We start from the raw sequence: 15148 nt of genomic DNA on the forward strand, positions 1-15148 counted from the left end.
AAACGCCCAAAATTACAGATGAGAGTTTGTATAGTAAATTTGTATTACTTTATATTTCATCAGAACAACTTATAACCTTCTTGTCCATCTGAGATTCCAAACATTTAGAAAATAATTTTCTGGAGGAACCCAAACTGGATCAGTTAATCCTATTATGCTCAAAGCATGCACATTGTTAAAGTGTCACTGACGTTTCATTTTTTTTTTTTTTACAGAAATCAATAGTGCAGGCGATTTTAAGAAATTTTGGGTTTATTAGGCAAATATGCCATTATCTGCATTCAAAAAGACTTTCCCCAGGTCCCCCCCTCCTCTCTCATCCACTGCTCATTGTCAGGAAATCTTGACTCTTTTATAGCAGTAGAGGCCTGTGTAACCTATGGAGAGGGGAGGGGGGAGGAGGGAGATTAATCGGCAGCAGAAAGTAGAGAACAAAGGTTTACACAGTGAGACCCGTGTGAAAGCCGGTATTCAGAGGTCAGAGAGGTCAGTGCTGACTTCAGAGGAGACAGCCCAGTGATGTAGCTGTAAATTAACTCTTGGTTGGCCTGTTTTGGTGCCTCATCTCCCTCCACCCCTCTCCTCTCCATAGACAACCATGAAAATAGGGGGGGGGCTTCAAACTGCTTTTTCATGATAAAAATTCATTTTTCTGCTAATAAACCCAATTACAAAGTTTCTTAAAATCACCTGTACTGTTGATTTCTGCAAAATAAAAAAAAATGAAACGACAGTGACACTTTAAGGGCCTATTACACGAAGGTATTATCGGCCGTTGCATCCGATAATCGCTTTGTGTAATAGAAGACAACGCTCAGCCTGGCAATGATCTGCAGCCGTCGCATTATGTAATAGGAGCGGCGGCAGTAGACCGCCGCTGTCTCCTATCTGATGATTGCCTGGGAAGCCCCCAGCACCCCCCTCCGACTCTTACCCACAAAGGAAAAATCTAACATTTTGCATGGATAGAAGCATTAAAGGGGAACTTGGGTATCAGAAAATTGTATTTAAATTAAATCACCCCGAAGTATATAACAATTTAATCAGCCTAAGATATGTAACTTTCTAATATAGTGTTATAACCAATAGTACTGGCTTCAAGAATTTAGCATTGGAGGCCTCCCATTTCTCTCGATCATCTTTGTCTACACCTTGACTGGAGTCACCGGTGATTAATTCAGTTGATTGGATAGTATTTGGAAAGACACAACCCTGTCTGCATAAGGTCTGTACGTGTAACAGGGCCATAATCTGTGTCGCAGAAAAAACTTGACAGGGTCAAGTAAGGACCGCAATTGCAGCATTGATCACCATTCAACAATACATAAATCTGTGCATGGTGGATGACTCCGGATGCATGGACTACGAGTCGGAGGCTACAAACAGCTCTACGGACGTGCGGATGACGCCTTAGTGCCATGTCTAGAAGAAACCAAGCACTGTTCATCACCTACATAATACCCTACAGTGGAGCATGGTGGTGGCAGAGGAATCATGCTGTTGGGGTGTTTTTTAGTTGCTCAGGCAGGCTCTGGACAAAAGAGTGGACTGAAGGGTCACCTTCAACAAGACAATGACCTGAAGCACACAGCCCAGACAATATCCAAGTAGTTTAGGGACAACTCTGTGAATGTCTTTGTGTGGCCCAACCAGAGCAGCTCCCTTATTGCTTTGTCCCTCTTTTTTTTATACTTACTTTATTTATTCATTTACCTAATAAAAAACATCCATATGCCATGCACATCTCAAAACACAGCACAAATCTCTTGGTTTGCCCAACGTTCGACAAACATCATATTAAGTAATTACAACCACTTCTTCCCTTATTTGAGAGGGTGTCCCGGGTGACCACTGCCAGGTCTTTCTTAATTCCTTATAATTTCCCTCTGGTCCACATCTCCCTTTATCTAATCTGTTTCTTGGGATGTCTCCTGCTTTATCTCAGATTTTCTCATTTGATCTTTTCAATTCTACTGTACTCTTGTCTCTCTCTCTCCACCCCTGACATAGTATGGCCGGAAAATTTCCAGACCCATAGGCTTTTATAAGTCCCGGACACTCCGGGTGTCCATTCCGGAAAATATCAGGATTTTTTTAGATTCTGTCCGATTTTCGTTAACATTTCCGGCCCAAATCTATGGAAGCGCCGGAATTACAGACGCTTTCCTGATACACATCAGGAAAGGGTGCAGAATTCCAGATTAGTTGCAAGGTGGCTCTGAAAGTGCTCCACAGGGCAACAGCAGCAGAGAGTTTTCAGTCTTCAGCACCTGGATGGGCACTCCATATAAACTGAACTGCCTGGGCACCGACAACTGCAGGGACATGGAGGAGCTGAACGGCATGCCCCCAGGGGACCTCCTGAGCTCTGCTCTGGGACTGGAGCTCTTCCACTGCAAGATCACATGCTCCATGGTAGAACTAAGAACTGAGCTGCCACCTGCAAACATTGTCACGGTCCCTGCCCTGCCGCTGATCATGGTACAGCCCCGTGGTGACCTGTACGTGGAACCCCACAGAGCAGCCGTTGACTAGACCCGCTGCTAGTACAGAACGTATTTTGGGCTGGGCATTAGTAACCTGTGCTGAGTGCAAGAGGAGGGCATGGAGCCCGAAATAGTCTGCCTCATCCGCTTCTATGCAAGTACTGACACTATGGGGGCACATGGGACAAAGCTGCCACTGATGACTGGAGGTGCCAGCACGCAAACCAGTCCCAGCCATGTACAGCCATACAACAGGTTACTGAAGAAGAGGAAGGAAGGGCATCCCTACATGCCAGGGGTATGTGTGTGGGTTGGTAATGTTGGTTTGTATTATAAAATCCTGGAGGAAATTTGTGATGGTTTCCTGAAGGTAAATACTGGTTACTGTCAGGAAATCCTGATGGCTTTCTAAAGCTTTTTGAGGCCTCCAGATCAAGACTTCCAGAAAGTAAAAACTGACACGGTAGTGTGAAGCGGGGCCAAAAGAAACCACAGAGCAGAAAAACTATTGGATTTTTGGTGGTTTCAGAACTGGAGCAGACAGGTAACGCCACCCCCCCTGCCATAAAACTAATATGCTAAACAGACTGCAAAATAGCAGTGTAAGATGTTTATTATGTTTCATATAAGGGCATCAGTATATAAAAGTTTTTAAGTGCTGGATAACTCCTTGAAGTGTCACTGTCATATTTCTTTTTTTTCTTGCAGAAATCAATAGCCCAGGCGATTTTAAGCAACTTTGTAATTGGGTTTATTAGGCAAATATGCCATTATCTGCATTCAAAAAGACTTTTCCCAGATCCCCCCCCACTCCCTGCTCTCTCTCATTCACTGCTCATTATCAGGAAATCTCAACTCTTTTACATCAGTTGGGCCCTGTCTCTGCTATGGAGAGGAGAGGGGAAGGGGGGAGGAGGGAGATTAGTCGGCAGCAGAGAACAAAGGATTACACAACGGGACATGTGTGAAAGCCAGTATTCAGAGGTCAGAGAGATCAGTGCTGACTTCAGAGTAGATAGCCCGTTGATGTAGCTGTAAATTAACTCTTTTTGTCCTGTTTTGGTGCCTCATCTCCCTCCACCCCTTCCCTCTCCATAAGAGAACCATGAAGATGGGGGAGAGCTTCAAACTGCTTTTTCATGATAAAAATGCATTTTTCGGCTAATAAACCCAATTACAAAGGTTGTTGAAATCGCCTGTACTATTGATTTCTGCAAAAAATGTTTAAAAGACAGTGACACTTTAAATAAACTTCAAGATATGTGCACAGTAAACAGTATTTCACAGGAGTCAATCGCGGCATTCTGGACAAATGTCAATACCTAGCTGTTGGTAAGGTTCACATTCTGGAGCGGGAATGTCGGAAATTAGCAGGATAAGTCGTATAATTGTATAAACAAGATATGCTTCGAGAAATATTCATCTCTTTCTTCCCCCCCGACCAAATCATAACACAATATACCTGTTGTACCTGAACAATATGTTTTCATTTCCTTTCTGAGCAGGACAAAGGAATCAAGTTGGGACATTGTAGTTCTTGAGGAATGTGTCCTGGGGGTAGAATAGCAGAGCTAGTCCACAGCTGACTGCTATCCTTCCTGACACGCTGCAGGCAACACACCTTAACCAGAGCAGCAGCAGTATCACTGCTAAACAGATGTGTCAATGGAAATTGATGGTACTGTCAGGGGCATCAATGATTGACATGTTCAATATAAAAGAAAATTCAGTTTAATTAGATATAACTCAGATTAGACCCTAACATGCTTCCCCCTCCTAGCTGGACCCACTGTAATGTTTTACATCTAAATTCAAAATGACCTTATTTTTCATAAAATTGGGCACAGTCCTTATTTTTCATAAAATTGGGCACAGTCCTTATTTTTCATAAAAGTCCCTTGCAACACTTAAAGTGTCACTGTTGTTTCAACTTACAAAATCTAAAATCAACAGTTGATGTGATATAAAGCAAGTTTGCAATTTACATTCATTATTTTGTTTTTCGTTATCATAGAAAACACGGCACTTCCTGTTTTTTTACTCTTTTTTTTCTCAGAGTCAGAAAACAGGAAGTCATGTGTATTTCCCAGGCCATCTGAGCGCTCACAGAGAAGGCAGTCAGGTGACGGATGGACATATTGAGCCGGGACACTCATTAAATGGGAATTCCTGTGTTAAGTCTGTTTTTTTTCAACCAGCACAAGTCTAAAAATCTGCCTTCAGGAGACTGGACCTGGATTAACCCCTTGCCTCCGCAGCCTGTTTTGGCCTTAATGACCAGGCTCATTTTTCAAAATCTGACCTGTCTCACTTTATGCGCTTATAGCTCAGTGATGCTTTAACGTATGCTATCGATTCTGAGATTGTTTTTTTGTCACATATGGCACTTTATATTAGTGGCAAAATTTGGTCACTACTTTGTGTGTTTTTTGTGAAAAACATCAAAATATCATGAAAAATTTTAAAATTTTGCATTTTATGAACTTCTGAAATTCTCTGCTTCTAAAAAAGGAAGTCATAGCACATAAATTAGTTACTAAATCACATTACCAATATGTCCTCTTTATTCTGGCATAATTTGGGAAACATATTTTACTTTTTTAGGCTGTTATGGGGCTTAGAAATTTATTAGCAAATTATCACATTTTGTGAAAGTTTCCAAAACTGATTTTTTTTTAGGGACCAGTTCTTTTTTTAAGTTGATTTAGGAGGCTTGTATGCTGTAAAACCCCATAAGTGACCCCATTTTGGAAACTAGACACCTTAAAGAATTAATCTAGGGGTATAATGAGCATTTTAACCCTACAGGGGCTGGAGGAAAGTATTCACAATTAGGCCTTAAAGAAATCGAAAATTTTAATTTTCCAATAATATATATGTTTAGATTAAAGTTTCTCCTTTCCAAAAGGAACAAGAGAGAATCTGCACCCCACAATTTGTAACACAGGTTCTCTTGAGTACAACGGTACCCCATATGTGGGCGTAAACCACTGTATGGGCACACAGCGGGGCTCAGAAGGGAAGGAGCGCCAATTAGCATTTTCAGTGCAGATTTTGCTGAAGAAGTTTCTGAGCGCCAGGTGCGTTTGCAGCGCCCCTGTAGTGCCCGTAGAAGAGAACCCCCCCAAAAGTCACCCCATTTTGGAAAGTACACCCCTCAAAGAATTCATCTTGGGGTGTGGTGACCATTTTGACCCCACAGGTATTAGAGGAAAGTATTTAAAATTAGACAGTAAAAATGAAAAACTCGAATTTTTCCAATAATATGTTCGTTTAGTTTAAAATTTCTCAATTTCACAAGGAACATGAGAGAATCCGCACCCCAAAATTTGTAACGCAGGTTCTCCTGAGTACAATGGTACCCCATATGGGGGCATAAACCACTGTATGGGCACACAGGAGGGCTCAGAAGGAAGGGAGCGCCAATTAGCATTTTCAGTTCAGATTTTGCTGAAGAAGTTTCTGAGCCCCAGGTGCGTTTGCAGAGCCCCTGTAGTGTCCGCAGAAGAGAACCCCCCCATAAGTCACCCCATTTTGGAAAGTGCACCCCTCAAAGAATTCATCTTGGGGTGTGGTGACCATTTGACCCCACAGGTATTAGAGGAAAGTATTCAAAATAAGACAGTAAAATTGAAAAACTTGAATTTTTCCAATAATATGTTTGTTTAGTTTGAAATTTCTCAATTTCACGAGGAACAGGAGAGAAGCTGCATGCCCAAATCTGTAACGCAGGTTCCCCTGAGTAGAACGGTACCCCATATGTGGGCATAAACCACTGTATGGGCACCCAGCCGGGCTCAGAAGGGAAGGAGCGCCAATTAGCATTTTCAGTGCAGATTTTTCCGAAGAAGTTTCTGAGTGCCAGGTGCGTTTGCAGTGCCCCTGTAGTGTCAGCAGAAGAGAACCCCCCCCCAAAAGTCACCCCATTTAGGAAAGTACACCCCTCAAAGAATTCATCTTGGGGTGCAGTGAGCGGTTTGACCCCACAGGTATTAGAGGAAAGTATTCAAAATAAGACAGTAAAAATGAAAAACTCGAATTTTTCCAATAATATGTTGGTTTAGTTTAAAATTTCTCAATTTCACAAGGAACAGGAGAAAAAATGTACCCCAAAATCTGTAACGCAGGTTCTCCTGAGTACAACGGTACCCCATATGTGGGCATAAACCACTGTATGGGCACACAGCAGGGCTCAGAAGGAAGGGAGCGCCAATTTGCTGGAGCAAAACCGCAGCTAGTAATGGTTATTAGAATAGCGCAGTTACTAAAATACAAAAAAAAAATGAGATTACAGGTAATGTGGGGTGGTAACGGATAATCTGTGGTGGTTACGGGCAACCTGCGGTGGTTACGGGCAACGAGGGGTGGTAACGGGCAACGTGGGGTGGTAACGGGCAACCTGGGGTGGTTACGGATAAACTGAAGTGCTTATAGGTAATCTGGGATGGGAACCTGTAACGTGCGGTGGTCGGGGGCAACGTGCGGTGGTCGGGGGCAACGTGCGGTGGTCGGGGGCAACGTGCGGTGGTCGGAGGCAACGTGCGGTGGTCGGAGGCAACGTGCGGTGGTCTGGGGCAACGTGCGGTGGTCGGGGGCAACGTGCGGTGGTCGGGGGCAACGTGCGGTGGTCGGGGGCAACGTGCGGTGGTCGGGGGCAACGTGCGGTGGTCGGGGGCAACGTGCGGTGGTCGGGGGCAACGTGCGGTGGTCGGGGGCAACGTGCGGTGGTCGGGGGCAACGTGCGGTGGTCGGGGGCAACGTGCGGTGGTCAGAGGCAACGTGCGGTGGTCAGAGGCAACGTGCGGTGGTCAGAGGCAACGTGCGGTGGTCAGAGGCAACGTGCGGTGGTCAGAGGCAACGTGCGGTGGTCAGAGGCAATCTGGGGGGAATTACATGTGATTAGGGGCAACCTGGGGGGGTTACAGACAATCTGGGGTGGTTACGGATAAACGGAAGTGCTTATAGGTAATCAGGGGTGGGTACATGTAATTTTGGGTGGTTACGGCAATCTGGAGGGGGTCACTGGCAACGTGTGTGAGTTAGAGGCAACGTGCAGTGGTTAGAGGCAACGTGCGGTGGTTACGTGCAATATGCGGGGTTACGGGCAATCGGGGCTGATTACGGACCATCTGGAGGGGCTCACTGGCAATTTGGGGTGGTTACAGGCAACGTGCGGTGGTTATGGGCAACGTGCGGTGGTTATGGGCAACATGCGGTGGTTATAGGCAACATGCGGTGGTTATAGGCAACATGCGGTGGTTATAGGCAACATGCGGTGGTTATAGGCAACATGCGGTGGTTATAGGCAATGTCCGGTGGTTATAGGCAACATGCGGTGGTTATAGGCAACGTGCAGTGGTTAGTGGCAACGTGCGGTGGTTAGTGGCAACGTGCAGTGGTTATGGGCAACGTGCGGTGGTTAGTGGCAACGTGCGGTGGTTATGGGCAGCGTGCGGTGGTTATGGGCAGCGTGCGGTGGTTATGGGCAACGTGCGGTGGTTAGTGGCAACGTGCGGTGGTTAGTGGCAACGTGCGGTGGTTATGGGCAACGTGCGGTGGTTATAGGCAACATGCGGTGTTTATAGGCAATGTCCGGTGGTTATAGGCAACGTGCGGTGGTTAGTGGCAACGTGCGGTGGTTAGTGGCAACGTGCGGTGGTTAGTGGCAACGTGCGGTGGTTATGGGCAGCGTGCGGTGGTTATGGGCAACGTGCGGTGGTTATAGGCAACGTGCGGTGATTACGGGCAATTTGGGGTGGATACGGGCAATCTGGGGCGGATATGGGCAACCTGCGGTGGTTACGGGTAATTTGGGGGGGCTAGGGGTAATCTGGGAGTAAACTGCAATTATTACTATAATAAAAAGTGTGTGTTTTATTTTTTTGTATGTTTGTCACTTTTTGTACTTTATACATTAATTTTCACTGTATTACTATGATTACTGTGATATTTTCTATCACAGTAATCATAGTTCAGTGACAGAGACCAAATTGGTCTCTGTCACTTTAAATTTTCAGAGCTAACTGATTCTGGAGCGCATGCGCACTTCAGAATCAGCCTGAACGTCGAGGAGGACGGAGCTCCGTGGATCAGGTAACGTATGTGGGGAAGGGGGGGTGACTGGGGGACGGGGGTGACTGGGGGGGTGGGGGGCGACTTGGGGGGGGGCACGGTGACACTTTTTATCCCCTGTCACCAATGATTTATGGTGACAGGGGATAAAAAGTGCTGATCAGCACTGGGAACAGGCGATCGGCGGTATATAGTATATACCGCCGATCGCCTGCTCCGGGACCACACGGGGGGGTCCCCGATCACTGCCCCATGCTCTCCGCTACCTCCGGTGGCGGAGAGCATGGGGCTTTGATTACTTATTCATTTCCATCCCTGCGAACAAACATCGTTTGTTAGCAGGGATGGGGGCGGCCATCTTGGATCTGATGGCCGCCGGGGGAGGGTGATCGGGGGGCTGATCTGGGGTCTGAGGGGACATTTTTCATCTCCCCCCACCGTGGATTCACGGTGGGGGGAGATGAAAACTATCGGCGGCACCGGTAATGCCCGGTACCGGCGGATCGCCGCTAAAGAGGTAGTAGCGGCGATCCGCCGGTATCGGAGGACGAGGGGAGGGGGCCGGGGGACACACTGTTAGTGGCGGTGGGGGGAGGCAGCGTTCTGCAGCCTCCCCCCGCCGCCCGATCGGCGGGGGACACTGAATCTCCCCATAGACGCTGCGGTCGCATTGACCGCGGCGTTTATGGGGTTAACTGCCCGGGGGGGAGCGCGGCTCCCCTCCGGGCAGTGGCAGCAGGAGGATGCTGTGTGACACAGCCTCCTCCCGCTGCCCGATCTCACCCAGGGACAGAGGGGGGAGGCAGGGAAAGCATGACGTCCAGGGACGTCATGATGCATTCTGCCACTGCTTTTCATGACGTCCCTGGACGTCATATTGGGGGAAGGGGTTAATGGTAAGTTTAGCTTTGTTTTACAGCATGATAACAACAAAAATAATGAATGTATATGGAAAACTTGCTTTATATCACATCTACTGTTGATTTAGATTTTGAAAGGTATAATGACAGGTACACTTTAATTTTCAGGATCATAAGAATACATGGTACAGGTAAATATGTTCCATCTTCCACAGTACAGCAATATTTAAAAAAAAAGCTAGTACATGAAGCAACCTGCAATGTTCTAACTAGGCCCATGTACGTTTGTGGTACATGGGCCTAACATTCTGCCTGTCCCTAATTTAACCAAAATAAACACAAATATGCAAATATGCCTAAAAAAAAGAACACACATTTCTCTTTTTACACACTTCTGTGTTCCTCCAACATTAAGGCAGGGCTTATTTTCAGGTAAGTTCTTATTTTTGGAAACAAAAACACACAGAATGCCCCTACACTGTAGCTATATAATAGTTAGCTTCCATACTGTATGTCCACTGTTGTTAGGCTCCTAAAATGTAAGATCCCCTGTAGTTAGGCCTCCATACTGTATACCTCCCCCATACTGTATACATCTCTCCTCTGCAGTAAGCCCCTCCCATACTGTATACATCCTCCTCTGCAGTAAGCCCCTCCCATATTGTACACCCCCCCTCTCTGCAGTAAGCCCCTCCCATACTGTATACATCCCCCTCTCTGCAGTAAGCCCCTCCCATACTGTATACATCCCTCTCTCTGCAGTAAGCTCCTCCAATACTGTATACATCTTCCTCTCTGCAGTAAGCCCCTCCCATACTGTAAACCTATCAGCAGTAAGCCCCTCCCACACTGTATACATCCCCTCACTGCAGTAAGCCCCTCCAATACTGTATATATCCCCCTCTCTGCAATAAGCCCCTCCCATACTGTATACAGCCCCCTCCCTGCAGTAAGCCCCTCCCATACTTTATACATCCCACTCTCTGCAGTAAGCCCCTCCCACACTGTATACATCCCCCTCCCATACTTTATACATCCCACTCTCTGCAGTAAGCCCCTCCCACACTGTATACACCCCCCTCGCTGAAGTAAACCCTCCTATACTGTATAAATCCCCCTCTCTGCAATAAGCCCCTCCCATACTGTATACACCCCGCTCTCTGCAGTAAACCCTCCCATACTGAATACATCCCCCTCTCTGCAGTAAGCCCACCCATACTGTATACATCCCCCTCTGTACAGTAAGTTTCCCCTATACTGTATACCTCCTTCCCACCTCTGTAGTTGGCCACCATAACCCTCTGTCCCCCCCAAAATTCAATGTCCCTACTATGCATCTTCTTACCATTCCTGCCTTTCCAGCAGCTTGGGTTGTGTAGGTTGGGGCGGAGCATAACAAGTCTGGCACTGATTGGCTGATGCTTAGCCACCCAGTGTCAGGGATCTGATCAGCTGACTATAACTAGGACTTATTTTTGGAGTAGGGCTTATATTACAAGCCTACTCCAAAAAAACCTTCAAAATGAAGACAGGTAGGTCCCATCTTTGGAAAAATACAGTGATAAATATATCTGCTATGTCAGACCCCATGAATTTAAATGACAACATACAACAGACCAATACATTTTTCAAGTCTCATCGATCTGGAGACATAGCTGACTCTTACCTGGTAAGTCTGAAAACAGGAGAATGCACTCATTAAATCCATTAGCAAGAAGCCGGACTCTCAACTGCTGCAAAATAGCCACCCCGATACAGAAAGGAAAAGAAGCATTGCCTAAGAGCAGCGTGTCCCACAAATGGAATATCTTGTGCAGAGGAAACACATCTGTAAGACAAGAAAAGAATAGGAAGAGAATAAAAGAAGAAATGTAAAAATGCAATGCACAAATGTCAAACAGCATGTGATATACTACACGCCACAAGGATAAATGAAAAATACACAGAGTAAAAAAAGCAAAAAAAAGACAATATACATAGTTACATTACAGAGTATGAATAACAGTAGATGGCACATAATGGATGTGCAAAAGGGATCAAGGGAGGTTGGGAATATTTTTACGTGGTATGGTCCATCAAGATGAACTGCTCTACGTAATAGAGTGGGAATGATGGTTCCTGAGGTTTTACACCTTGTAGGTAGATTAAGGGCCCGTTCAAACTATGGAATCGGCGCAGAGATTCAGCCCGGAACCTACGCGCTGCATCCCACCTGCTATCACTTTTCAGTGGGAGGCCTTGCGCGCCTCCGCTCTCCAACAATTGACATGTCGATTCTTTGAGCGGAGAGGTGCAGAGAGCAGAGGCGCATGGGGCCTCCCATTGAAAGAGACAGCAGGTGGGGGTGGGGGTTCTGAGCAGAATCTCAGCACCAATTCCGTAGGGTGAACGGGCCATTCTTCAGCGCGGAGAGAGTAGGCGAGCCTCCCATAGACTATCATTATGACAGAGAGGCTGGCGGCATCTCCACCGCGGAATTCCGCCACTTTTGCTCCGTGTGCACGGAGCCATAAATGTAGGAAGCAGAAGGCTAGGTTGTCATTAGGAGCATAGTTGTTAACCCTTTTACGACCTGGGGTCATTGATACATCAATGCCCAGGTCGTTTTTGGACATCAGCTTATGGGATCACAATGATCCCATAAGCTGATGTCCCTATGTCTGCCCCCTCTCCGCTGTCCCCTGCCGCTGTCACAATCTTGTGACAGCGGCAGGGGTGAGAGGGGAGGGGGCAGAGCTCTTGGCCGCGCGCCCAGCCTTCCCTTCCTCCCTCTCCCCACCCCGGTCTCCGTAGCCAGGCTACCATTGGGGCTCTGCGATCACTTCGAAGAGCCCTGGTGGACACCAAACAGAATTCTCAGTCTATAGAGGGAGAATTCTCTGTCTGGAGCCCTATAGATGCTGCAGTCCTGCTGATCGCAGTATCTATAGGATTAACTCTCAGCACGGCGCAGCTCCGGTGCTAAGAGTTGCGGTGGGTCCCCAGCTATCACTGATAGACCCTTCTGCGTCTGTGTTATCCTCGATTGTAAATTAACGTCGTCACAGCCTCAGGCATAGGCTGCAGCGAGGTTGATTTACTGTGCAGCGGTGGGAAGAGGTTAATGACACAAATATGAAAGTCTTGTATATGACTTAGAAAAATATCATAGCGGTTCTGTATGACTTTGCAATTGCAAAGAGGTAGCAAATTTCTGATGAAGATGAGACCCCACCTATTTCGGAAAGTGGAATGGTAGTAATTCAAATGATATTTATGAAAATATTCACTAAAGAACTTCTTTATAAAGTGATTATTGCATGCATATGATGTCTGCCTTTAATTTGTCACTGTAAAAAAAGTTCTCTCTCTCTTTTCTGGCTAATTGAAACCCTGACATTATGGGATAATACTTTGCACATGGTGACTATAGTAAAAGCCAAGTTTCATCAGCAGTGACCCAAAATGTAGCTATAGGTAAATAAGCAATGTCCCAGGATAAAGATCATGAGGCTAGAAAGGGTCAGTTCTACAGATCAGCGAACCGGGTTCGGGTTCGAGACGATCCGAACCCGAACGATCGGCATTTGATTAGCGGGGGCTGCTGAACTTGGATAAAGCTCTAAGGTTGTCTGGAAAACATGGATACAGCCAATGACTATATCCATGATTTCCACATAGCCTTAGGGCTTTATCCAACTTCAGCAGCCACCGCTAATCAAATGCCGAACGTTCGGGTTCGGATGGACTTGGATGAAGTTCGCTCATCTCTAGTCAGTTCACCAAAAAAAAAAAATTTCAAATCAACTGGTGCCAGAAAGTTCTAGACATTTGTAATTTACTTCTATAAAAAAATCTCAAACTTCAAGTACTTATCAGCTGCTGTATATCCTGCAGGAAGACATATTCTTTCCAGTCTTGAGAGCAGAAGAGGTTTTCTATGGGGTTTGCTCTGCTCTGGAGAGTTCCTAACATGGACAGAGGTGGCGGCAGAGAGCACAGTGTCAGACTGGAAAGAATACACCACCTCCTGCAGGACATTCGGCAGCTGATAAGTACTGGAAGACTTGAGTTTTTTTAACAGAAGTAATTTATAAATCTGTGGCACTTTCTGGTACCAGTTGATGTGAAAGAATATTTTTTTGTGAACTACCCCTTTTAAACTAACAGCAGGTAAGAAGAATGTACCCTGCTATTATGTTCTCAAAGGACGTAGACGCTGAGGAGGAAGGTATTTTATTAGCCTCATCCTCAGCACTGTTTTCATGCAGTCATGGGGGCAATAGGACAGTACTTGGTGCACAGGTCCACCTGCCTCTCTTCATGTATATGAAGGCAGCGCTCTGCAGTAACGTCATTCTGCCCACTCATCACTATAGAGTGCCTGACGAATATTCATGAAGAGAGGCAAGAGCTGCACCAAGGGCTGTAGTCCCATCCCAGTGACATATTATTAAAACAGAGTTTAGAGTTTTAGGGGGAGATTTATCAAACATGGTGTAAAGTGATACTGGCTCAGTTGCCCCTAGCAACCAATTAGATTCCACCTTTCATTTTCCAAAGAGTCTGAGAGGAATGAAAGGTGGAATCTGATTGGTTGCTAGGGGCAACTGAGCCAGTTTCACTTTACACCATGTTTGATAAATCTCCCCCTTAGTCTTCTAACTTTACATTTTTTGTTTCTCTTTAAATTACTGTATATAATCCAAAAAAGTACAGAAAAAAAAGAACTAATAATAAGGTATAAAAGAATGTGCAAACTCAGAATTGTTTTTTTTTTTTAACAGAAATAGCACCAAAGCCCAGACCTTAATAGTATTTACATCTTCTTAGGTAGTAGAAAAAGTGTGGAGGAGAGTAGGAGAAGATAAAGAAGAAGGGATACAAAAATAAAGGGTAATGATGAGTTCTTTTGGTGTTCTTTGAAGTGCCATGATTATGGGCCTGCTAGATCGGCGCTAGTTTACTGGGCCTATTCCATGGCCCGATTATCGTTTAACAAGGGCTGCATGGACATCATTACCAATGTCCTTGCAGCCCTTGCTTAAACTTTATACATTACCTATCCAGGCTGAAGGGCTCCTTTTGCGGTTTTCTTCTGCCCAGGTCCCGCGCTCCAGCTTCAGAGCGGCCTGTCTCAGCTGACAGGCTGCTCAGCCAATCACTGGGACCTGTCAGCTGAGACAGGCCGCTCTGAAGCTGGAGCGCGGGACCTGGGGAGAAGACAGCAAGAGGAGCCCTGCAGCCTGGATAGGTAATGTAAATCGTCAGCCCCCGGCCATGCACCACTATTACACGTAGCAATGCGCGGCCGGCGCCCAACAATTATAGGTTCAAACCTATATCAACGATCAGCCGATGATCGCTGTCATCGACTGATCGTTGTATTTATTACACAGAGCGATAATCGGACGAATCGGGCCGTTTCAGCTGATTATCGCTCCGTGGAATAGGCCCCTAAGGTGCAGTTGTGGGTAATGGTAACTGGTACAAGGTCAATGAAGAGTTGGAATGAATTATTAATTTCTGGAGGTTGCATAAGTCTCTGCCTGCCATTAAACACTGAGCCCGATTCTCTGGATAGCGCAAACCAATATAACATGACATCTTGTAGATATCAGGGCTCCTGATCCTGCCTAGGGCACTATGTATTTGGTCGATTTGGGTAACCTTGAGGTACAATAGCTTGAAAGAGATTTTGTTCAGTCACTTTCACAGCTGTCCACGGCAGGCCAGTAAGTAAATATTTGT

At 46.0% G+C, this 15148-nt stretch overlaps 2 protein-coding genes across 2 annotated transcripts in view; one reads left to right on the forward strand and one right to left on the reverse strand.

The window, feature by feature from the left end:
* AIMP1 (aminoacyl tRNA synthetase complex interacting multifunctional protein 1) overlaps window positions 1-15148 on the forward strand; it is a 433090-nt gene that overhangs the window by 242884 nt on the left and 175058 nt on the right. The window lies entirely within an intron of this gene.
* The window catches only part of TBCK (TBC1 domain containing kinase), a 205743-nt gene that overhangs the window by 70323 nt on the left and 120272 nt on the right, over window positions 1-15148 (reverse strand). The window contains exon 22 of the mRNA XM_069978417.1: window positions 11085-11246. Within this exon, the coding sequence (XP_069834518.1) occupies window positions 11085-11246 (162 nt within the window). The remainder of the gene's footprint in view (window positions 1-11084; window positions 11247-15148) is intronic.

The sequence above is a fragment of the Dendropsophus ebraccatus genome, chromosome 7 (genome assembly GCF_027789765.1).
Source record: "Dendropsophus ebraccatus isolate aDenEbr1 chromosome 7, aDenEbr1.pat, whole genome shotgun sequence".
NCBI lineage: Eukaryota > Metazoa > Chordata > Amphibia > Anura > Hylidae > Dendropsophus > Dendropsophus ebraccatus.